This window comes from Alosa pseudoharengus, unplaced genomic scaffold, assembly GCF_046254945.1.
Source record: "Alosa pseudoharengus isolate Yale_2024_CS ecotype anadromous, Long Island Sound unplaced genomic scaffold, YU_APseudo_1.1 YU_APseudo_1.1_scf_22, whole genome shotgun sequence".
NCBI classification, from domain to species: Eukaryota; Metazoa; Chordata; class Actinopteri; order Clupeiformes; family Clupeidae; genus Alosa; species Alosa pseudoharengus.
The window spans coordinates 12,517,173-12,539,465 of record NW_027468680.1 but is presented as its reverse complement, the minus strand read 5'-3'; the positions used below and the strand labels follow the sequence as shown (position 1 = coordinate 12,539,465).

General features: G+C 45.2%; 2 protein-coding genes across 4 annotated transcripts in view; one reads left to right on the top strand and one right to left on the bottom strand.

Annotated features, from left to right (window-relative positions):
* Positions 1-1,736: 1,736 nt before the first annotated feature.
* On the bottom strand, positions 1,737-6,749 carry LOC143139289 (transmembrane protein 151B). Its single transcript, XM_076299893.1, has 2 exons — positions 6,645-6,749; positions 1,737-3,368 (listed from the first exon to the last, which is right to left on the bottom strand). The coding sequence occupies exons 1-2, from the start codon at positions 6,747-6,749 to the stop codon at positions 1,737-1,739; spliced, it is 1,737 nt and encodes a 578-aa protein (XP_076156008.1).
* An 884-nt stretch (positions 6,750-7,633) lies between these two features.
* rpap1 (RNA polymerase II associated protein 1) overlaps positions 7,634-22,293 on the top strand; it is a 20,874-nt gene continuing 6,214 nt past the window's right edge. The window contains exons 1-22 of one of the 3 annotated variants that reach the window (XM_076300583.1): positions 7,634-7,728; positions 8,160-8,351; positions 8,517-8,665; positions 8,813-8,905; positions 8,997-9,180; positions 9,575-9,736; positions 10,609-10,842; positions 11,637-11,752; positions 12,170-12,268; positions 12,422-12,523; positions 12,863-13,030; positions 13,342-13,515; positions 13,685-13,819; positions 14,039-14,209; positions 14,456-14,613; positions 14,938-15,111; positions 15,548-15,743; positions 16,446-16,555; positions 17,117-17,312; positions 18,178-18,324; positions 18,543-18,685; positions 21,898-22,293. The exon at positions 21,898-22,293 is cut by the window's right edge and continues 397 nt beyond it. In XM_076300583.1, coding sequence (XP_076156698.1) covers positions 8,162-8,351; positions 8,517-8,665; positions 8,813-8,905; positions 8,997-9,180; positions 9,575-9,736; positions 10,609-10,842; positions 11,637-11,752; positions 12,170-12,268; positions 12,422-12,523; positions 12,863-13,030; positions 13,342-13,515; positions 13,685-13,819; positions 14,039-14,209; positions 14,456-14,613; positions 14,938-15,111; positions 15,548-15,743; positions 16,446-16,555; positions 17,117-17,312; positions 18,178-18,324; positions 18,543-18,685; positions 21,898-22,293 — 3,497 coding nt within the window. In that variant the 5' untranslated portion in view covers positions 7,634-7,728; positions 8,160-8,161. Of the gene's footprint in view, positions 7,729-8,156; positions 8,352-8,516; positions 8,666-8,812; positions 8,906-8,996; positions 9,181-9,574; positions 9,737-10,608; positions 10,843-11,636; positions 11,753-12,169; positions 12,269-12,421; positions 12,524-12,862; positions 13,031-13,341; positions 13,516-13,684; positions 13,820-14,038; positions 14,210-14,455; positions 14,614-14,937; positions 15,112-15,547; positions 15,744-16,445; positions 16,556-17,116; positions 17,313-18,177; positions 18,325-18,542; positions 18,686-21,897 lie in introns of all 3 variants that reach the window. The other 2 variants (XM_076300584.1, XM_076300582.1) reach the window with 2 other exon arrangements.

Sequence of the window (22,293 nt, the reverse complement as noted above, 5' to 3'; positions counted from 1 at the left end):
AAATAAATATAAAAACCATGCTACACTGTCCTAAGAGAAAATATATCACTACATCTATAGATTAAGAGCAAATCTATAATGAGAGGTCCTTTCCATGATTTAACATACAGTAATATGCTGGCTCGAATTGATTTTGTGTTGTTTTTTTCTAGATCCACAACAGTCTGTAATGATCTAAGCTATTCCACAAACTTTAAGTCAAACTTGAATAGCAGCTCCGTGGATAGACATAAAACAGCAGTGTGTTGAATAATGATGATTAAATGGACATGACATTAACTGCTAACGTGTGCACAGGATGGGCTTGATCATTAATACATTAAAACAATAATGTCCTTTCACATTTTTAAAAGGCAGAGAAATATTGTTGCGCTCAGATGATAGTTTCTAAGTCCAGGTGCGTAAAAACCAATAATGTAAAGATGAAGCTGTAAGTGAATGTAAATGAAGCTGGACTACGAGCATTGAGAATAGCCGGATGGCTGAAACGTCTGCTCTTGCTCTATTAAAACCAGTTGCTCCTTTTTTGTAAGACTTTGTCTAGTCTTTTTTCAGAGTGCAAACCACTTACAGCTTTAACTTTCACATTTTTAAGACAATGCTTTTAATAAGACAAGTGGTCTGAAAAGTGTTCTTAGTAACAAACAAGGTGATTGCCAGTATTTCATTTCAGCATTTTATCTCAAGCATGCTGTTCTAGGACTTCCAGCTTGAGAAAACTGAATCTATTTTTACATGTTCTAGGTATTTTCATGTGGATGCAAATTTAATGTCAGCACCACTGTTCAACACAAGCAGTGGAGTCTTTCTTTCACTCAAGGAAATGGGATTGCAAAGATTCAGGGTAAAGATAAACTGTGGTCAAGCTAAAGACACAGCTTTACCAATAGAGCACCATTACATTGTATGTAAGTAACATGCATTAAAATAAGCAATTTCACTGGGGAAAAATATAATTGTCAAGGTAATCTCATAGGCCCAGAATTTAGTTTGCTACATTATGACAAGAGTGAAAATTTTTAATCAACTTTATGGTCATTTCAGTGACACATTTTATTCACGGATTGCATCTACATCTGCCACAGACAGAATCTGGCAACGACTCACCAATGCTTCTATTTCTAATCAACAACATCCCTTTGAGCTCCACTCCATGCTCTGTTCAAGTCAGTTCTATCTGGTCACTCTTTTTTCTACTGCTAAACTTTTGAGGCTGACTACGGACATGAGGTTGTGCACATAATAGTTTTACGCCAAGGCCATTTTTGTAATCGTTGTTTGTAGATGTTAGTTTTGATATAGGCTACATCTAGAGTAAGTAGTCCCTCTATCAGGGAATAACTTACTGTATTTGTTTTCATGACTTGTCTGTCAAGTATTTAATGGTTCTGCATAAATCCAGCCCTTTGGTGAAGCCAAAAGATGAGGGTGAGTAACAAGATTTGTGTCTACAGTACCCTGATAACACAATAGGGGTATATTTGGTTTTCTCTTCATTTCCTCACAGCAAATCACAGAACAAAATTAGCTAAATTAAACAACATTTGGTGACTAGTGTGTCCTGTTGCCTTGACTGTATTATCTGAAGGACAACAAGATTTCTATGTATCTCCTTGGCAGAAACTGCTAGAAAGTTCCTTTGCTGTGTGTTTGGGCACTTTGTTCCCTCCACAATCAAGTGTGTAATATTAGTAGTGCTCACAATCACTTGGCTGCTTCAGAGTCAAAGATTATCCTCACAGCGAAGTCTCGAGGCAACAAGACCCTCGGCGCACGTAGTACCGCCGCACCTCACTGGCGTCTCCACAGCCCTCGGGCCGGTGCACGATGAGCACGGGGAAGAAGCGCGCGTCGCGGTACGTGGGCGGGCTGTCATTGAGCGCCATCTGACTGGAGTAGGAGCGGCAGCACTGTTCGTCCGGGCAGTAGTGCTCGCCGCCGCCAGTCAGCGTGCTGCTGCGGCTTCGCCAAAGGCCCACCGTGTGCTGCGATCCATACATGCGGCACAGCGAGAAGCGCGACGTGTCCAGCGACAGCCGCGAGTGGAAGGCGTGCCGCGAGAAGATGGACGAGCAGCTGGAGCTCAGCAGCGCCATCCGCCTCGCGGGGACACCCTCTGTCCCACCGCCGCCGGCAGCTCTGGCGCCGCCCTGGAGGCGCCGGCAATGCTCGCAGTCCTGCACCAGCGTCCCGTAGCTCCGAGCCGGCCGGTTGTCCAGCAGGAGGCAGTTGGAGGAGCGGCACTCGGTCTGGCCCGAGGCCCCCACGGTCATCAGCATGGCCTCCGAGTAGCTCGGGATGAGCTGGCGGTTGGAGCGGATGTGCCACTCCAGCTCCGTGCTGTCCAGCGTCTCCGCCCTGGGCAGGCTGCAGCCCGCCACCGGCAGGCCGTTCCGCACCGGAACCTCCTCCTCCTCTGGAGAGGGGCTGCTGTACTCCAGCCCGAACAGCTTCTCCACTCGATAGTGGACGAAGGCGGTGCGGTACTCGATCAGCACCCTTAGCGGCCAAGAGAGCATGAGCATAGCGGCCAGCCAGAAAGCCACGTGGGAGGCGTACCACGGGAGCCGGTCCAGGTCCACATAGGCCAAGAGGTGCTCTTTAAAATCCACATTTTTCAGTTGCATCCCCTCGCGTGCTTCCATGTAGTCGTCCAGGCCCTCGATCTCGGAAAAGAAGCGCGCGCGCTGGTTGAGGTAGGCGTTTTCGGGCCCAGCGCCGGCAAAGCTAAAGCACTTGGTGAAGCGAAGGCGCGTGGCCGAGTGGCCCTCCAGGCCTTGCAGGTCCCGCGAGACATCCCGCATGCCGCAGAGGTTGTAGTCGAACTCGCCCTCGGCCACGTGCGTGTTGACGCGCTCGTGGTACACCTGCGTGGTAGTGTACGCGTCGCCGTTGCGGTAGCGTGTCACCTGCCGGGTGCGCCGCACAAAGTGGTAGCTGATGGCCTTCCACCAAATGCAGGGCCGCGCCTGACGCATGCGCAGCACGCGCTCGTACACGCTTTCCACGTTGGCCCGCGTCTGGAGCTCGCTGCGCACCTGGCAGTGCCAGCACTCCACCAGGTACACCGCGTACAGCATGAGCAGGAACGCCAGGGGGATGTAGACGTAGCCGTCGGCGCACGGGCTGTCATGGTAGATCATGGAGCGGCCTGCTCCGGCTCCCCCGCCTGTGCCGCCACGCATGGAGGTGATGGAGGCGGTCAGGGAGGAGGTGGCGGACGAGTCAAAGCTCAGCTTGGTCACGCTGGTGAGCTGACACCAGGCCACGGCGCCCAGACAGCTGTACATGAGGAGCGAGAGCAACAAGCAGCGCCAATGGGACTCCCGACACATGGACGCACTGAGGGACTGCTTCACCGGCCGCTGCTGCCCAGATACAGAACACAAACGCACATAAAGCACAGACACAGACAAAAACACACAAACACATTAGACACATAGCAGGGCTACACTTAATAGGTACTATACAATACTTACATATTACTTAGGTAGACTTACACTTAATAGGTAAACTATAGCCTAGCAGCTTATATGGCTTGGTGGGTTGACTGCAGTTCTGAATTTTAAAATGCTTCCTATTTTAAACCATAAATTGCTAGTGATTAAGGATGATTCAAGCATTGAGCATCAAGCAATTCAGCATCCTTGTATTCACTATAGAACTAAATCACTAAGTACCTCCTTGTAAGAGTTGTCTGATTGATGTAACATTACTTAACTCCAACGGGTACTTCAAAAAGCATATATAGCAAAAGGCAACACTAATCTTTTAAAGTTGTTTTTATAGGCTATCAGCATTTAAAAGACCCCCATGACTGATTGAAGTCATGACTGATTGATAAGCACAGAGTGCTCTGTACCCATTGATTACAGAGAGCAACATCTGTGTGTCAATACATGTGAAGGAAAAGCTCAAGTGTTGCTGATTGTATTTCCTGTTCTTCAAGGATGAAAAATGACCCATCATTTTTAACCATTTGGTGTGCCCATTTGCACACACAGTGTGTCTGCCTTGAGGCCAGCATATGAGTTGAGATATCATGAAAATGTAACTCCAGAGTGGAAAAAGAGTGAACAAAGACCTCAGAGTGACAGAGACAGAGCATTAAAATGCGTTGTTTGGCTTGGGGGGGTTAATTAACCTACTCATTTCTGGTAAAAAAAAAAAGCCTTAGACTGGGTATGGTCAATTTAGTTTCTAGTTCCAACTTCAACGCATCAAAGAAAAGACATAATGTTAGCTGTTCCAAAAATGTTTTCTGTCTGATATGGCATGAATAATGAATAAATATCCGATGATTAGAGGACAGCTACAGTACATTTGCGGTATGTGATAATGGTGTTATATTATATATTATTTCCCGCTTCATTGACTTTCTGTTCTTAAATCAAAAATCTCTTTTATGATCCCGGACATACAATGAATATGTTTGTAAGTGAAGCACAGTGATACCATTGTGTTTGACATTCATGCAAGCTGAATGTTTTTTAAAGACACGGAAGGGGCTGTGTAACATTAATAATTAAGTTGTCCCATGGAAGAGGATGGCAAACACATGCTCAAAAGCCAGCAGGCCACATGCTACTTACTCCCCACTGTGACAGAAAAAAGTACAGTAAATCCTTGGTAGCTCCAGGCAAAATAGTGAAGGAACTGTGCTATATCTAAAACTGCTGGGCTTTTTGAAACTTTCAGGACCTGCGTGGTGATAGGGCACCATCCCTCTTCAGTCCCCACTTTGTTTCAGCGGCACAGCAGGAGCATTGATCTATCAAAGTAGGTTTTCTCCAGTCAGACAGACAGCTTGCCACTGTCACTAAAGTTCATTTAGTTACCGGTGTGATAAGGAGGGATTCCTTAATGAAGCCAATGCACTTGCATTAAATCCCGGTGAGAGTTGCTATAATGCGGTCCACAAATCCCCATCAAACATGAGGAGTGGTGCATCTTAACTGCTAAATGATGAGAAATTCAATGTGGCACACAATGTGACTTTTCAATATGTATAATCACACTAAACATCTGACACAAACAACATGTTAGTCGTATGCACTTGCAACCTTTTAGGCTGCAGTGTTTAGTGCAATAACTCTACTATGCCCAGCTTGGGCTGGAAAATGCTCACACTAGCAGTTTGGACTATAGCTAATTTTCAGCTTAGGTTTTTTCCCTCCTTTCTGAGCTGCCCAGTCATGCCCTTATCCATTGACGCTGCTGCCCATTGGGGTGGTGGTGGTGGTGGGGGGGGTCGGGGGGGGCAGGTAAGCAAGCAGGAGGTTACGACATTTTTGTACTTAATATAAGTTTGCTGATGTTCCATTAGAGATGCACCACAAATCCCCATTGTGGTTACATGTGGACTGTGCATTGATCTTGCCTGCATGAGTTGACTACGGTATTCATGGGGATGAAAGAGATCCTCTTTTGTCACTGGGAGGAGGGAGCAGTGATGATTGGTATTTAATACAGCTACCTAGGTCTGACCCATTTCTTTAATTCATGCTTTAATAGTGTTCCCAGACAGCAAAGCACTAATACAATAGTCATCAGTCATCTTGGAGACAGTTGTAGGTCTGCGTCACTACAAAACCAGAGGCTATGAGAAGTGATGCACGCACTTTGACGCGGGTGATTCAGAGGACGGTCATACATGACAGTGGCCTGGCCCCACTGAGCAGACTGACTCAGATGAGCTATCAAGAGACACCCAGGCCAGAGACTCGAAGAGTCACACTTCAAAAATAGTAATGGCATCAGGGTGTGCTCAGGGGTCCACGTGTAGTGCACAACACTGTCGGAAAAAATAGGGCTAAAAAAATAAATAAGAAGAATAATAAAAAATAGGACTGGATAGAAAATAAGCAAATGGTCCATGTGAAATACGTCTGACCAGATGGAATGAAAAATCACTTGGACAATAAGGTCTGAATTGTGTATCAGAAATATGGGAAAAGTCTTTATGTGCCCCCAAACTGAAGTCACTGAATTACACCCTGAACTGTGCCATTACATACTGGGATGAATAACGCTTCTGCACACATCCATTTACTGGGCTTAGCCTGAAATCAGTGGTGGGGTGTTTAGTGTCTGCTGATGGATTGTCAATTTCAGACAGTCACTTCAGGGGGTATTTATCGGCTTTCAGCTTGGGGAACTTTTAAGGAGATTATCTGCAGAGGCATTCGCTTCTGCTGTGTTCTGTCATCAGAATGATAAAAAAAAAAACTGACAACTCATATCTGAGCTTTACAGATGCCCAGCAGGTGAATTTACACAAAGCAGATTGCACAAACATTGTGATGATTTTATGTCTGTTGGCAAATGCATTCACTTTGTGGTCCTCTAATATCCATGCACCAAGAGAATAGGCCTGTTTGAATACTAACCAATGAGTTAGACGACAATTACATCATAACTAGAACAGTTTTAAGTTGGAGTTAGATCTGCCCAGCAAAGAGGACAGTTTGGAGTGCGTTACACCTGATCATCAGACAATATCATTTCAGTGTTTTAGTAGTGGAGAAAAGCCGCTGAATCGTTAATTTAGAAAATGAAATAGAGCGCACATCAGCATCTTCATCTAGGCTAATCCGTCTGGAATCAGATGAGAACAGGACCATCACCATCCCGGTGTGGCTTACCTCGTCCCGAACATCCAGACTTGCCGGCGTGTCCGTCTCTGCGTTCGGGGAGCTGGCCAATGTGTCTTCCGCAGTCGTATCAGTTTCCAAATCTGGAGACAACATTCTGCCGGCTGGACATCGCACACTCAAGCCACCACTACTTCGGACCTGTCTTTCCCAATGCCAGCAGCAGCGCCAAAGGCACAACTTCCAAACCTAGCACAGCTGGGCCAAAAGCCAAGGGATACTGGGGATCCCGCTAGGGTGTTCCCATCGCGCGGGACTGAGGGGCGGGGATCGGGGGACTGCAGAGGCTTCCCAGCATGTTCAAGGACAGTGGAAAAAAGAAGCCCACAGTCACTGCTTGCGGTCCTGATGCTGACCACATCGGCTGGCATGCGCGCTCTCCAACAGTGCAACGAATAGGCTAGTTTGCAGATCAAAACGCTGCTCGGCGACGGCGCATGCATATGGGCATTCCACACAGTTCTCAGGGAGTGAATGATGAACTCACAGACTACAGCAGGTTACAACAATGAAAACAAAAAAAAACCCTGCTAACTAGATTTACACTATTGTTTAGACTAAATAAATAAGCCTAGGTTACATTTATAATAGGTAGCCTATAATGAATGCTAATGTCTGTGCCACTCTAATGTCTAAATTTGAGTGGAATGCAAAATAATCTGCAAAAAGTAAAAATAGAACAATGATTGTTGATTGATAGAACTCATTGATTGTTTTAGCCACTGACCTCTGTGAAATGTAACATTATGACTAAAATGGTTGCAGCCTATAAGCATAGTGAAACTATTAAGAAAGTGCAATATTGTAGGAAATGTGTTTATTTTTGTGGTTCTATGTGAAGCCGTCGATCTGTCAATTGTACTAAAAACAACAAAACTCAAGAATTACGAATCAATGCTCAAAAAACGCACAAGTAGTGTTCGAACTTTTATTTTGAAAAAAATGTATGAACAGGAAGTCCATCCACTGTGTCATGTCAACACACGCTGTACTTGAAGTTAACGTGAACAGCAAGAGCAGCACATCTTTCTTTGTATGAATTCTTCCAGGTTACATCATTTATAGCTAAAGGAAGGTAAACACATTCATGTCATCCATTCTTTTTTGTTATACAATTTACCTGCATTTTTGGTTGCCGATCGCGTAAGAAATGAGCTAACTAGCATTCGAAATGGAAAGGAACCTGTTAGCAATAACTTCAGGGTCCCATGATAGTTAGTTCACGTTGATGGTTGATCCCCGAGTTCGGGCAGCTTCATCAATGGTGAAATTTGGAACAGGCAGCACCAGCCACATAGTCCTAACATCAGCTAGTCTTTGCCTTGAGTATAACGTTAAGTAACAGCAGTAAGCAGTGTCTTTAACACGAGCTTGACATTGCATAGGCTAGTTCTATCCACTGAAAGTTGAGCTGAAACTGCACAAATCTATGCAACGTTGATAGATTATAATGTGATGTAGCAGATGGTGCATTGTGGTTAAGGGTTTTGTCATTCTCGAAAGGAGGGATGCTGCGACGTCCCAGACCCACCGACTCGGAGGAAGATCTCCTACGTGAGCAGGAACGATTTCTGTCATCAGGTACTGCACCATCAGTTGTCAATGTAGTGCGACGTCCTGACAAGCGCCGAGGCGAACAGGGGACAGGTGACCCAGACAATGGAGAGGACACCCAGAAAGATGTCGTCACCATTGAAGGTATCCAAGTCCAATCTCTCAGATGACTAATAAATCACCAGCAGTTTCTTTCCTCTTAAAATCTGACAGAATACATTCAAGAAGCGAAAATTGTAGCTTTTGAAGCTGAACCAAGGCTTATTTAGATAAAGTATATGGTCTAATTTGTGTCTTATTTGCTCAAAGATCTTCCAGATGAAATCCCTTCCCTGACACCTGCACCCCCCAAGAAGTCACGCTTCAAAAAGGCCCAAGTACGCTTTGAAGATGAAGATGCTGAAGAGAGGCTGGACAAACATGACACACACATCAGCGCTGTTCTCTCCAGGATAGTCGTCAGTGATACTCTATTTTTTTCCATTTTGGTTTAATTTCCCTCTTCAAACACTTTGTTTTGGTTTCTCCATTCTTTTTTATTAGCCGTCTTTCAGTCCTTGTTGTGGGAAGAACAATCAAATAGACCTTTTCTCATCTTTCTTTAGGAAAGAGACACAAGCACTGTGCCAGTATGCCTTCCAGCTGTTACAGGCACTGCATTTCCAAAAGTTATGCATCGATCTGAAGGCATTGTTCAGGTAATCAAAAGAGAATGCAAATTTACTCAAGCCTTAGCAAAATGTCTCAGAGCTTATGTGAAACAAATTTATTACTTTTTTTGTTTTCCAGGGCAAAAGCACTGTCTCAGGAACTAGGAAGAGCATTTTTGCCCGTCAGATTGCTGCACAGAGAGCCAAAGAGGGAATACTACCATCACAACAGACATCAATCTCTGTTGGTCCTAAGGCACAATCACCGCAAAGTGTTGCATCCACCACCAGCATGGAATTAGACACACCACCTAGAATCGGTGGTAAGTAGAACTCTCGCTTAATTTGAAATGCAGGGAAGGACACCAAGGGGAGCCCTGCCAAAACCGAAAGGAGTGCTCCTCTGTTAGCAATTTCGTTTGTCAGTCTTTGGCAAGACACCATCCACTTAGCTTGTTTGTGCATTGGCATCCATATCTCCTTGTTTAATATGAAAATTTTAAGGGGTGGTCAGCTTTGTGAGTTTGAGATTTTGGATGCATATGTAATGCATATTATTTACAGTACGTTCAGTGTATGATTGTGTATGTGGTTTGTGGATCATGTATGTGTGTATGTGTATTGGTGTGTGTGTGAGTGAGTGAGTGAGTGAGTGAGTGAGTGGGTGGGTGGTTGAAGGAGAGCCTACACTTTCAGATTGTTTATTTCCCTTTCCAGCAGGTGTGTTAGCCGGTCCTACCCTAGTGTCGGGGCAGGGCCTGGTGCAGGGGGACAGTGATCAAGAGAGGCTGAAGATTCACCAGGAGAACCAGGCGCGTCTGTTGGGCATGACTCGGGAGGAGATCCTGCAGGAGCAGAGGAACCTGCTGGCACAGCTTGGTGAGAGTGAGAGAGAGAGTGAGAGAGAAAGAGAGGGAGAGTGAGTGAGAGAGAGTTATTGTGTGTTGGCTCAGCCTCCTGTTAGAGATACCAGTGTCACTGAGTTCATCCAATGAAAAATGATCTGGCTAATACTCTGGAGGTCTCAGTGGTACTAAGTGCAGTCTTTGGATAGTTTTATATAAGACTTGCAGAATAGTATATAAGTAAGTATAAGTATATAAGTATATATACTATTTTGATCCTGTGAGGGAAATTTGGTCTCGGCATTTATCCCAGTCCGTGAATTAGTGAAACACACTCAGCACACAGTGAACACACAGTGAGGTGAAGCACACACTAATCCCGGCACAGTGATCTGCCTGCAACAACAGCGGCGCTCGGGGAGCAGTGAGGGGATAGGTGCCTTGCTCAAGGGCACTTCAGCTGTGCCTACTGGTCGGGGTTCAAACCGGCAACCCTCCGGTTACAAGTCCGAAGCGCTAACCAGTAGGCCAAGGCTGCCCCCCAAGATGCAAGATTACGAAACAATCTGAAACAATAGGGCACCTTTAAAACAATGCTGTTTAAGGGAATTTCCATCTTCAGGTTCTTTCTTATTTGCACCAATGTCATATATCTATTTCTTTTGTAATTCTGTGCAGGGTCTCCTGTGATTTTCTGAATAATGTTTGTTTCTCATTTGAAAGTATAACTAAGACCCTTATGAGGCTCCCTGTTGAGAATGCCAGGCCCATAGTTATGGTGGTCCATAGTTGTCAGAAAAGCTGTGATTACATGTAATCTTCTCTTCTAGTTGTGTTCTAGTTTGTCATATCCAATAATCACCAGTTACTACTGTCTGCATGGCTGATGTGGCTCCTTATCTCCAGATCCCAGGTTGGTGGACTTTGTGAGGGCTCGTAAGGTGCAGAAAATGTCTGATTCTGATCCGGTGAAGCAGTCAAATTGCAATGCTCAGAATGGTGGGGTCAGGGAAGAGAAGCCTTCAGTTGTGTCCCCTGCTGCGGTCAAGGACATCACAGATATCAGGCAGGAACCACTGCAAGTAGACATGGAGGATGAAGAGGATGCAAAGGAGCCTAAAGCAACTCCGCAAATCACAGGTGAGGGTGTATTGATATGCATGAAAATGTCCAATATGGATATGCGTTTTAATAAATAATAAGCTACCTTTATATAGCTCCTTTTATAAAAAACATTGTCGTTTTTTCAAAATATGTGTTTTTTTGTGTGTTTTTTTTAGTGAATAGATGGCCTACAAAACTGCAGGGGAGCCTGATTGCTTCACATTTTTTAGGACTGTTCCTAGTATTGCTGTATTATTCAATTATTACAGAACATAACAAGTACAAAGTGTCATAGCTCTGGCTGTGCCAGGCTGTTCTCTTTTTCCCCCTACCCCTGCAACTTAATTGTATATAATACAGTAATGTACGTTTGGCAGAACCTAAAGGCGAGGCTGCGTGACTTGAATCCCTGGACTGATACTGCATTGATTTCAATTAGCCTGATTAGTGCTGCGCTGGCCGTGGCGAGTGCTGAAATTCATTTTGGGTAATGTAGGCAAATGGTGGAAGGTTCATATGAACATGAGTCCTAAGATTTATGCGTCTCTTGCCAGGACATAGTTCATGCTGTTTTCTCCCCTGGGGGTTTGTGGATTCTTTTTCATTTAAAGTTTTTAGATTCCATCTATTTTTTTCTCATATTAAAAAGGGACAATGTGAAGTGTAATGGTGGGGGGGTTCATGTTGATGGATTCCTATGAATATGTTTTATGTGTTGTGAATGCGCTATTTTACTCCCTCTATAATGGTCTGTAACTCCACAGGAAATGTCATTGTCATTGCCATACTGCAAGTTCATTAACAAAAAGCATTGCCTCCAAAAACCCTAGAGGAGGACCTGCCATTGAAGCCCCAAAGGGATTGGGTGCACATGGACAAACTGGAGCCGGACAAACTAGAGTGGACCAAAGACCTGCCCCCACCCAGACGAAAAGGAACAAAGAAGGTGAGAGAGGCATACAAACATGAGTAGAACTAGAGAGCTTAGGCCAATCCTGGTCTGTGGATACATTACTGGTTGTCCCTGACCATGTGTTAAATAATAGTGTTGTGGGAGTCAGTATTTTTTATTCAGTGCTGGTCCTCAGGTTGCTTTATTTGTCAAAATGGTGGTCTCTCTGTCACAATCAGTTAACAGGCCCTGGTATAGGAGCAACAGGAGCAAGACCTTTTCCCCCACTGGCTATTTCACTTTATTAGTACTTAGAGAAACATTAAGACGATTGGACTCTTGTAAGCAGAATAAATTTAGTTGCGATTAATGCCCCCCCCCCTTTGCAGTTCTAAATGGGATTGATTGGGAGGGTAATAGTCCGCAAAGTAGAGTTTTTCAGCTTGCCTGGTTTGTTTGTGTCTCGTCTAGGCCATGCAGGCGCGGTTCGACTTTGCTGGTAACCTCATCCCTCCAACGGAAGATCTGCCTACACATCTGGGCTTGCATCACCATGGAGACGAGCCTGAGGTAAATACAGCCAGGGCAGAGACAAGCGTTAAAATGCCTTTCTCTCTTATGATGGTGCTCTCAATTCTTGCTGTCTTCTCTCCACCTGACCCGTCCCCCGTTCTCTCTCTCCCTCTTTCTCTGTCTCTCTCTCTCTCTCTTTCTCTCTATTAGTTGGCAGGTTACTCTTTGCAGGAGCTCTTCATGCTCTCTCGTAGTCTGGTGATCCAGCAGCGCACACTGGCTCTCAGCACACTGGCCAACATCATCACTAAGGTACAAACAAACAATAAAAACAACATTCTCCTTCAGTCCTCTAAACGTCATAGCAGAACGTCCTTTATTCCTGTAAGAGTAAGATGGAGTTCAAGAAGTGAGTTGGGCTCATCTAGAGACTGCTAATGTATAGATTATATAGAATGTTAATAAAAAGTTTGATATTATCTGTGGCTAATCTGTTAAGACCATGCCTAAAAATAAAAAAGACAAAAAGCTTTCATACAACAGAATTTAAAAGTATCTAATTTCATGCAGCTACTACTGAATTTCGGAATGACAGAGTATGTTGAAGAATTTATATTTGTTATCTGATTCTCTCCCTGTCTCTTTGGCCAGGCTCGCTCAGGGGTCTTCACCTCAGAGCTGAAGGGCAGCGTGCTGTCCACCCTGCTGGATGCAGGGCTGCTCTTCCTGCTGCGCTTCTCGCTGGATGTAGGTGTGGAGGGGGTGATTGCAGCCGCCGTACAGGCCCTACAAGCTCTGCTGGTGTCCGCCGATGACGAGGTGACTGATTGGTGATTGGAAACCGGCACAACATCGCACATTTTATTTGAACTTGTACTGTATTTAATTATAGTCTGTCAGGAGATTTCCATTCAGTTTATTGTTTCAGCTTCTGTTTCATTGCTAGGGAAATTCCATGAAATATCTTTGAGCATGGTCGTATGGAGAAGCACCTTGTATTTTAAGGGCACCCCTTAAAAAGTTAAATATAAGACCAGAATGGACAGACACATTGATGAAAAAGCCATGTTTGTCTCCGCAGTGAGGTGACCATATCTATTCAGTTGTATGCATTTGGGTGTGTGCCACAGGACAGTCTGGATGTGACCTTCTGTTGGCTCCTGGGGGTGGCCTCCTTTCCACTCCTGCCCACCACCCAGGAGGAAGAGGACGAGGAGGAAGAGGGGATAAATGGCAGAGAGACGGAGAAAGAGAAAGAGGAGAGGAAGTCCGACCATGAGGTGGCACGGCAGGACATCATCAAGGTGTTAATGGTTTCCTGGCTGTTATGTTATTTTTTACTCTTGTTTTCTTCCAACATAAAATATACATGTTTCCTCACACTGTACTGAGTTATCAAAGGCATCACATTGTAATCTCATAGTGTTGTAATTACATTGTGATCACATAGTGTTGTTGTGGGCGTGTTAAAAGGGCCTGTTGAGGATGAAGGTGCTGTCACGGATACGATACATCTTGGAGGTGGTGCGTCCATCTCCACGGGTGGTGCTGGACTTGCTGGAGGTGCTGGTGCGGATCGCTCGCCACTCTACTGCTGCTGCCACACAGGTCAGATACACACACACACACACACACACGCACACACATTCATATTTACAGATAGTAGAGAATTGGGACTAGTTGACCGGTATTTGATTTCTTGACACTGTACTGATAGAATATCTAATTAGGATAGGAATTTCCACAAACAGATTTTGCATGCACACAGCTGGAGACATGTAGCACTAACGTGTATCAGCATTCTCATTGTTGCCTCGGTAACCATAGATTCTGGACTGTCCCCGTCTGATGGATACTGTGATGTCAGAGTTTCTTCCTACCTCCTGGGCCCCGCCAACCTCACCTGCTCCACACTCTTTGTACGGGCTGCCTGTTGCCATGGCGATGAAGCTCCTCCGTGTGCTGGGCACAGCGGGACGGCACGTCTGTGCCAGGCTGGTGAGTATGGCATGACTGGCATGGCCGACTGTCACTGATACAGTCGACAAGGGTGCCATCACACTCTGTCAGTGGCATTTGCTGGTTTCAACGCTCTGTAATTTTCCATTTAGGCAAAGGGTTTGTTTACCAAACCTGCTGCTGCGAGTTGCTTTGGTTACAAGTGTCTGATAAATACCAGTCTACTTTAACTAGTCAACTTTAACCTACTGTGAATACCTCATTCAACTTTCTGTGCACTTCCAGCTGCACTCGCTGGGTGGGAAAGAGCGTTTGTCTCTCTTTCTGTCAGTGGAACCAAGCGAGTTGCTGCTAGAGGCAGGAGAAGCACTGCGCTGCAGCACAGAGGCCTACAGGATGTGGACTGTAGCCTCCAGCTATGGACAGGCCTGCAATTTGTACAGGTGAGAATGAGAACCACAGGTGAGGTGACCCACTGTAACTTCAACACTGAACAGATTAGAAGGCTGAATGTCTGTAATCACTTTCCTTCTATTGACTTATCTATTGATCTCCTTAAAAACATCTGTCACTGGCAATTGCTATTACATGAAAGGTGTTCAATGTTATCTCCAGATAGGATGAGGAGGCTGTAGGTTTGTATTTCAGATGAGCAGGATTGCATGCCTGAGGAAACGCATCAGTCTCTCCTGAAGCCTGAGCAGGTGAGCTCAGTCTATCTGTGCACTGGAGTACACCTTCATCTCTCCCGTTTGTCTCCCATGCAGTGATCTGTACCCGGTTCTGATGAAAGCACTGCAGTCCTTTCCTCGACCCAGTTCCTCCTCCGATCATCTGCTGCACCTGCTGGAGCTCCAGAGAGCCAAGGCCATCCTCACGCTGCTCACCCAGGTCACGCACACCGCAGGCTGCCACCAGGAGCTGCAGGCCGCCCTGGCCAGGTGAGACCGGTGGGTGGGGGTCCCCGTCCAACTGGAGAAACCCACTCACCCCATTCAATTGGGGAAATTGGCTGGAGATACAGACTACCCTTGTGTGCAACGGCTTAAGCTTTATGCAGTGAATTGTTAGCAGCACTTCATCATTTTTTTTTCATGCACTACAAAACAGAAGTTTTATGGGTCATTACATTTTACATTTCGCTGAGTAAAGCCCTTGTAAACATAATGACCTACATAATTTTTCTTGCGTAAAAAGGTACTAGCAGCATGTGTATTTTGTAAGTAAACCTTACAGCAATAAGCCCAAGGTCTTGAACCCCTGGGCATATGTACTGATGAAAACCTACATCTGAAATATACTGTAAGCAGCTTTGGGCTTGTGCCTGCATCGTTTAAATCATCTAATGTAAAGTGATTATTACATTTTATTTCACAGTCCCCAAGGGTCTGAGTGCCCTCCACCCCCTCCAGTGTCATGGGGTCATGTGGCTGGACTGCAGCCCACTGTGTTTGGTCAGCTGAAGGGCTGCATGAAGGGCCTGGCTGAGATGGGGAGGCTGGAGAGCTCGCTGCGTCTGCTTCCCACTTACCTGCTCTACCTGGGGGCCTTCTATTCACAGCTCTCGCTACAGGTGAGCGCAGTGACACAGCCTTGAGATTAATGTTTGGCTTTTTTAATGTGGTGAACGTGTATGCCACGTGTTCAAAAAACACGTGGTATATTTTTTTTGTACTGAGTGAATTAAGCTGTTAAAAATGGTGTGTCACTGTTAAGCTGTTAAAAACACGGTGTGTCACACTGTGTGTGAAGGTAATAAAGACAGATTTCTTCCATTTAAATGTGACTTCCAGTTCTCCATGACCTGTCAAGAACTTCCTAAATTGTAATAAAAAGACAGATTTCTTCCATTTAAATGTGACTTCCAGTTCTCCATGACCTGTCAAGAACTCCCTAAATTGTTCTAGCCAATATTACGAGATTGGCAAAAACACGTCAGTACCACGCCTCAGAGCGATGCAAACTTTACAGCTGCAAAGACTATGGGCCCGTCCCAATACCTCCCCTACCCCTAGATTGAAAACCAAGTGGAAGTTTTAAGGGGGGAGAAATGGGACGGGCCCTATGTCTATGACTAAGTCTAAGACTATGCCTATGTTTCCTTTGATTTTCTTTTGTTTGCCACATATTTCCACATGGAAAGAAAGATTGCAGTGCCATTTTGTGTGTGTGTGTGTGTGAGAGAGAGAGAGAGAAGGATACCTTATTAATCTTGAGTGAGTTCTTCAGGGATCTGAGCAGCGGTATGTCATGTGTGTTGTGTGTTTGATACCAGAGCTGCTTCCAGCCGGTGGAGTGTCTGCAGGAGCTGGAGTCTCTCACCGCAGACGTGCTGCTGCCGCTGATCTCCCATCAGGCAGTGCGCCGCATGATGGACAGCCTCAAGTAAGTCATCCGACAGACTGTGTGGCTATGCTGTGGTGCTCTGCTTTCATACTGTATAAGCATTCAAATGAAATCGCTCCTATTCACAGGCTCATCAGTGGCTTAGAATGTTTCAGTGACATAGTGTAGCATGTGCTTTATTGAAAAAGGGTCTGAAAAATCATCTTGTGTTAGTAGTGCTGTGTGTGTGTGTGTGTGTGTGTGCATTCAAATCAAATGGCTCTTATTCACAGACTCATTAGTGGTGTAGAATATTTCAGTCACACAAAATAGTATGTGCTCCAATACAAAAAAAGTCCTCTTGTGTAAGTAGTGGACTCACTCATTGATGTGTGTGTGTGTGTGTGTGTGTGTGTGTGTGCGTGTGTGTGTAGGGGAAGGGAAGGGAAGGATGAAGGCAGTGGAAATAATACCACAGACTGGCATTCCTCTTACACATTTTTTTGCGTGGACAACATCTTCCTTCTTGTGACCTTGCTACTCCGAAGGTTTTTAATTTTAGGCATGTTTTTTTTTTTTGCGTTGAGTCACTGACCCTCCCCCTCCCTCTGGATGCTTCAGGTCCCACTCAGCTGTGTGCAACCCGCTCTCCTGCTGCCCGGGGCCAGAGACCCTGGCCAGCCTTCCGGGGCTAGCCTGCTCAGGGGAGAGGAACAGAGACAGCCTGGTTGGCCCAGGATCCCCCGTCCCCTTACTCACCAGCCTATGCTACCTCCTGGACACCATCACAGGCATACACAAGGGGCTGGCCAAGAAGGTGAAGAACGCTTTTTATACTGGCAGTGTTCTCCTCTCTTATACTTCTATGCTTTTATACAGTAAAAACAATCTAGCCAAGAGACAATCTAGCCATGACTCTAGTGCATGTGCTAAACTAGGCTTCACTTGAAAATAATTTGAAATTTGAAAATAATGACCTGATCTGACTGAAAGGACCTCCCTTTTCAAATGTGTCTTGTGCTGCCATCTAGTGAACAATTTTGGTGTATTGTTTTACCCGAAACGGTATACAGTGTGGGAACTCTGTTATGAGACACATAAGTCGGGTTTCCATCGCAGGAACTCTCCACACTACCCAGGTAGTGGGGACATGTGAAGGAACTCCCTGTGTTTCCACAGCTTACAGGACCTACAGATGCAGCCTTTGTGATCGTGATACTACTTAGATGAACTAAAATGGCACGGCAGCTGCAAACAAATACTCTCACCACACTGATGTTAAATACTTTACTAGAATGTTGTTTACATGTTCAGTTACAGTAACTTAAACTTAAAGTAACTAAATTATCCACAGTAGTGGCTAAACATATCAGTGCCTATTTTAAACATAAACATTTTTGCAACAGCTAGCATATTCTTAGATTTTGTGCAAATATGCACACAGGTACGAAACTACTCCCGAGTTCCTGCTGTGGAAACGGCCTTATTCCGATCCGGATTTGGGCTTGAGAAATGTATACCAGCTTGTTTTGCAAGTCTGACCCCAAAGAAAGATCAGCTCAGTAATTTCTGAAGCTCACTCACCGTTGTATAAGATCTTGCAAATCATCTTCACAGTCCTTGTCTATTATCCGAAACTCTCTAACCGGCGTTGTCTTTTTGGCCTTCTGTTCTGACCCCAGGTCAGCGTGCTGCTCCTGGCGGACTCTGTGCTGGTGTACCTGCGTGGCTGTGCCCAGGCCATGCCCACTATCTCCCACAGCAGCGCCTGGCTCCTCCGACACGAGCACCACCTGCTCTATATGCTGCTCCGCCTGGCATACAGACTGGTACTGTGTGTGTGTGTGTGTGTGTTCTCCAAGTAGTAACTGTATTGCATTTGCCAGTATGCATGTTTCTGGGCACCAATTTCTTATCACTCCCATAAGGGCGGTCTAGATATCCTAGTTTCATGGACAATATGTACTGTATGTGTATTTGTTTTAAGTGTGTGTGCACTGTGTGCATTGTTTTAAGATCCCTGAAATGTTACTTAATTGTCTTTCAGGTTCCCGTTGATCCCGAGGTTGCCAAGCACGCCTCCCTTTTCCACCAGGTTGCCCTGGTGATGCTTCCATGGCTGCTACCAGGAAGTGAATACATGGTGCATGAACTGATTTCTTCCATCATCTTCAATCAGGCCTTCATACCGTGAGTTCCCTTTCTCTTGCAAAGGTCAATCACTGACAAAACTGTCCCTTTATGGTGCAGCAGATTTAGAAAACCTACTGACCTGACTTTGCCAAAGTCATCTGGTTGCTGTTATGACCATAGCAAAGAACACAGTTTACTATTTAAACAGCTGCTAGGTAGGCTAAATATTAAAAAATCAGATGGAGATCTGATTTAGATTAGCTCTTGCAGTTCTGCTCTCAACAGTATAGACCTAAACATTTACCACATAACTCCACCAAACCTGATGGAAAATATAGTTCTTATGTGTTTTATTGTTGTATCGTACTGCTGATGATAAGTTGGTTCAACATGCACTGTTTTTCCAGTGTCTGTCTAAGTAGACATTTCATTGTTTTGCCAGGATCCATTTCCTGCCAGGGCAGATTGTCTCCAGTTGCATGCTCTGTTTCCCTTTGTTTGATCCATATATAGCTACCATTGAAACTATTCAAGGGATAAACTGAAAATCAAACATTCTGTCTCTCTCTCTCTCTCTCCCCCTCTCTCTCTCTCTCTCTCTCTCTCTCTCTCTCTCTCTCTCTCACACACAAACGCACACACACACACACACACACACACACACACACACACACACACACACACACACCTAAGGACACACAGATGTACCTTTTCCCAAGGCCACCAACAAGTTCAGCCTCATCAAACATTAATATATTTGTGTTCCGGAATAGAACACCACATAAAAGATGCATGGCGGCCAAAAGAGCACATCATGAACAAACTATAAATAGAAACGGCTGCCTTCTGAGCTTGGAGATGACCGGCAGGGCACCGCGGAAATGTACACGTGTGATGGCACTACAGAGATGCACAAACGCTGTCAGTGAGATCAGTCCCTGAGTCTCTCCCGATGTGCAGAAGCAGTCTGCTAAAGCGTCAGCATGGCTGGATTACTTTGTTAGAGCCACGTTTAAACTGCAGAGAAAAAGTAGGATATACTCTATGCCCGCTTGCTGACTTCCTTAAGCATCTGGTGCATATTATGCTTCGATTCCCTTCATTTCAATTAGTAAACAGAGGCTGGCTTGACTTCACTTAATTTGCCCCACGCTGGCATGGAATGACCCTAGAAGTACGACTCGAACAGGTGTTTTTGTTGTTTTTGTGAAGCAGAATGAAGTGGAGAGGCTTTGATTATACACACATACACATACACACACCATCCTTTAGCTTGTAAAAACTAATAGTGCACAAATGTGATGGTTCAGTCCATTTTGATTGCAGATGAGTTCCACAGATAAACACTAATTTATGCAGATACTCAGCTCAGAATAGCACAGCCATAAAAAATGTCAAGTCCTCCATAAAAATAAATACCGGTAACCCTTTTCCTGAACCAGCTTGAATGTTTTAAGAGAAACTTTCCGCAAGGACGGAATTTAATATATGCTGTTCCTAAACTGTAACCATGTTTGTAATTAGCAAACAAGTTTTTGGATGAGTGCTTGATAAATGCATTTGTTATGCTTTGACTATTGTGAATTCAGCCAAATTTTGTTTGGTTGTAATCTCTCACAGGATGTTATTTTTAACTGACGCCTAAGCCATTTTGAATGTTCCCATTAGCTATTCTGTCTGTCAAAAAGCTGACAATAAACTGGTGTTTGGGGATCTAAGAAGTTTTAAATAGAATGCAAATCTTGTAAACATCCTTTTTTTCCTTTGTAGAAAAGCCTTTAAATTATACTCATGTTCTGTGTCTTTAGCAGTCAGCTTGTATGGACCAGCTTGATGAACCACTTTCATTTGTTAGAACGTAATTTGAAAGCAAAACCATCCACAGTTGCCTGTGAACCAGACAAGGCTACACTGCCTCATTAGCAAGCCTGATGCTCATTACTCTAGTCAATGTTATAAACAAAGCAATACACAAATGTCATTTGTTTCTGTAAACCAACTAGTACACAGTCTCGGTGTACAACTGCAAGGCCAAACACGTTGATGCTCAGCAGAAGAACCTGACAAATTAGTAAGAATTATGGCAGCTGTGGCCTACTGGTTAGCGCTTTGGACTTGTAACCGGAGGGTTGCCGGTTGCCGGAACCCCGACCAGTAGGAACGGCTGAGGTGCCCTTGAGCAAGGCACCTAACCCCTCACTGCTCCCCGAGCGCCGCTGTAGCAAGGTAACTCACTGCGTCGGGATTAGTTTGTGCTTCACCTCACTGTGTATTCACTGTGTTTCACTAATTCACGGATTGGGATAAATGCAGAGACCAAATTTCCCTCACGGGATCAAAAGAGTATATATACTTATACTTACTTAGAATTATGAATAAAACACTGTATTTTGGACACGCTTTTTTGTCCATGCGGCTGTAAGATACTAGAACTGTTTTCTGCGTGCAGGGCCTTAATTTAAACCTGTTTGGTCTAAGCTTTACATTGTGATTAGAAAACAAACACTAGGGAGTATGCACTCTCATATAATTTTGCAGCTTTTCAAATAAACTGTTATGCCCACCATAAACTTTTAACTCTGCATATTTGTGGAAACAATCATCAAGGCTGTGTTGTTTGTTTTTTGGTCAAAGTTGTAAGATCTCCATATGTCTGCTCTTTAGTAATACAACATGACTGCTGTTGAACCATTAAAATCCTGCTTTGGTTTCGCTGGCATTTCTGATAGGGATGCTTTAATGACTAACATATTCTGACTGCCAACTTCTTCCGTTTGTGATTGGGAGGGGAGTCTGCTTAAAGCTGCAGTTGGCAAGTCTGACAGATTGAAGGGACTTAGCCAAAATTTTGAATGTTTGCAAATCTCATGCCTCTTCCCCACTACCACCGAGCACCCTCTCATCGAGTTTGTGCTCGTCAGTGCGCACCAGACTGCACCAGACTGTGATTGACAGTCAGATCTCATACAGCCCTGCTCTGATTAGACCAGAAGAACCGGGATAACAGGCTCTAGGTGGAGGGTAGAAGTGTGGGTTTTTTCTAAAACCGGCTGATTTATGTTGTTCTGTCGGAGCATTGTGTCGTTTCAGTGAATATGATCAAAATAATCTTGCCAACTGCAGCTTTAAGTGTCCATGTCTGCGTGTAAACTTAAGTAATTAAGTAATTTTTGTCTACCCCCCCTTTCTCCCTCTCTCTCTCTCTCTCTTCCTTTCTTTCTTTCTTTCTTTCTTTCTTTCTTTCTTTCTTTCTTTCTTTCTCTTGTTAGTGAGGGGACCAGTGGAGGTCCAGAGGCAGCTGCTCTCGCCGAGCTCCATCTCCAGGAAGGTGTCTCCTCTCCCCCTGCCAGCCCTCCTCTCGGCCCTCTCCTCCGGGACGCTTGTGGCCATCTCCCCTCCCTCCGCGGCTGCTACCTCACTCACCTGGCCCACTCCGAGCCCCTGGTCCTAGCCTCCCGCGACCTCCACCTGGGCCGCACACCATGGCTCCGGTCCCTCCTCCTCCCCGACCTCGCCGCCGGACCCTCCCTGCCCTCTGATTGGCCCTTCCTGCCGCTCGTCAGCCTGTATGAGCGCATGGGCCAATCAGACAGAAGCGGAGGCGGCGGCGGCATGGGCACCGAGTCTCTCCCGGCTGGCTCGCTTGCGTCGGTCATTCAGTGCCT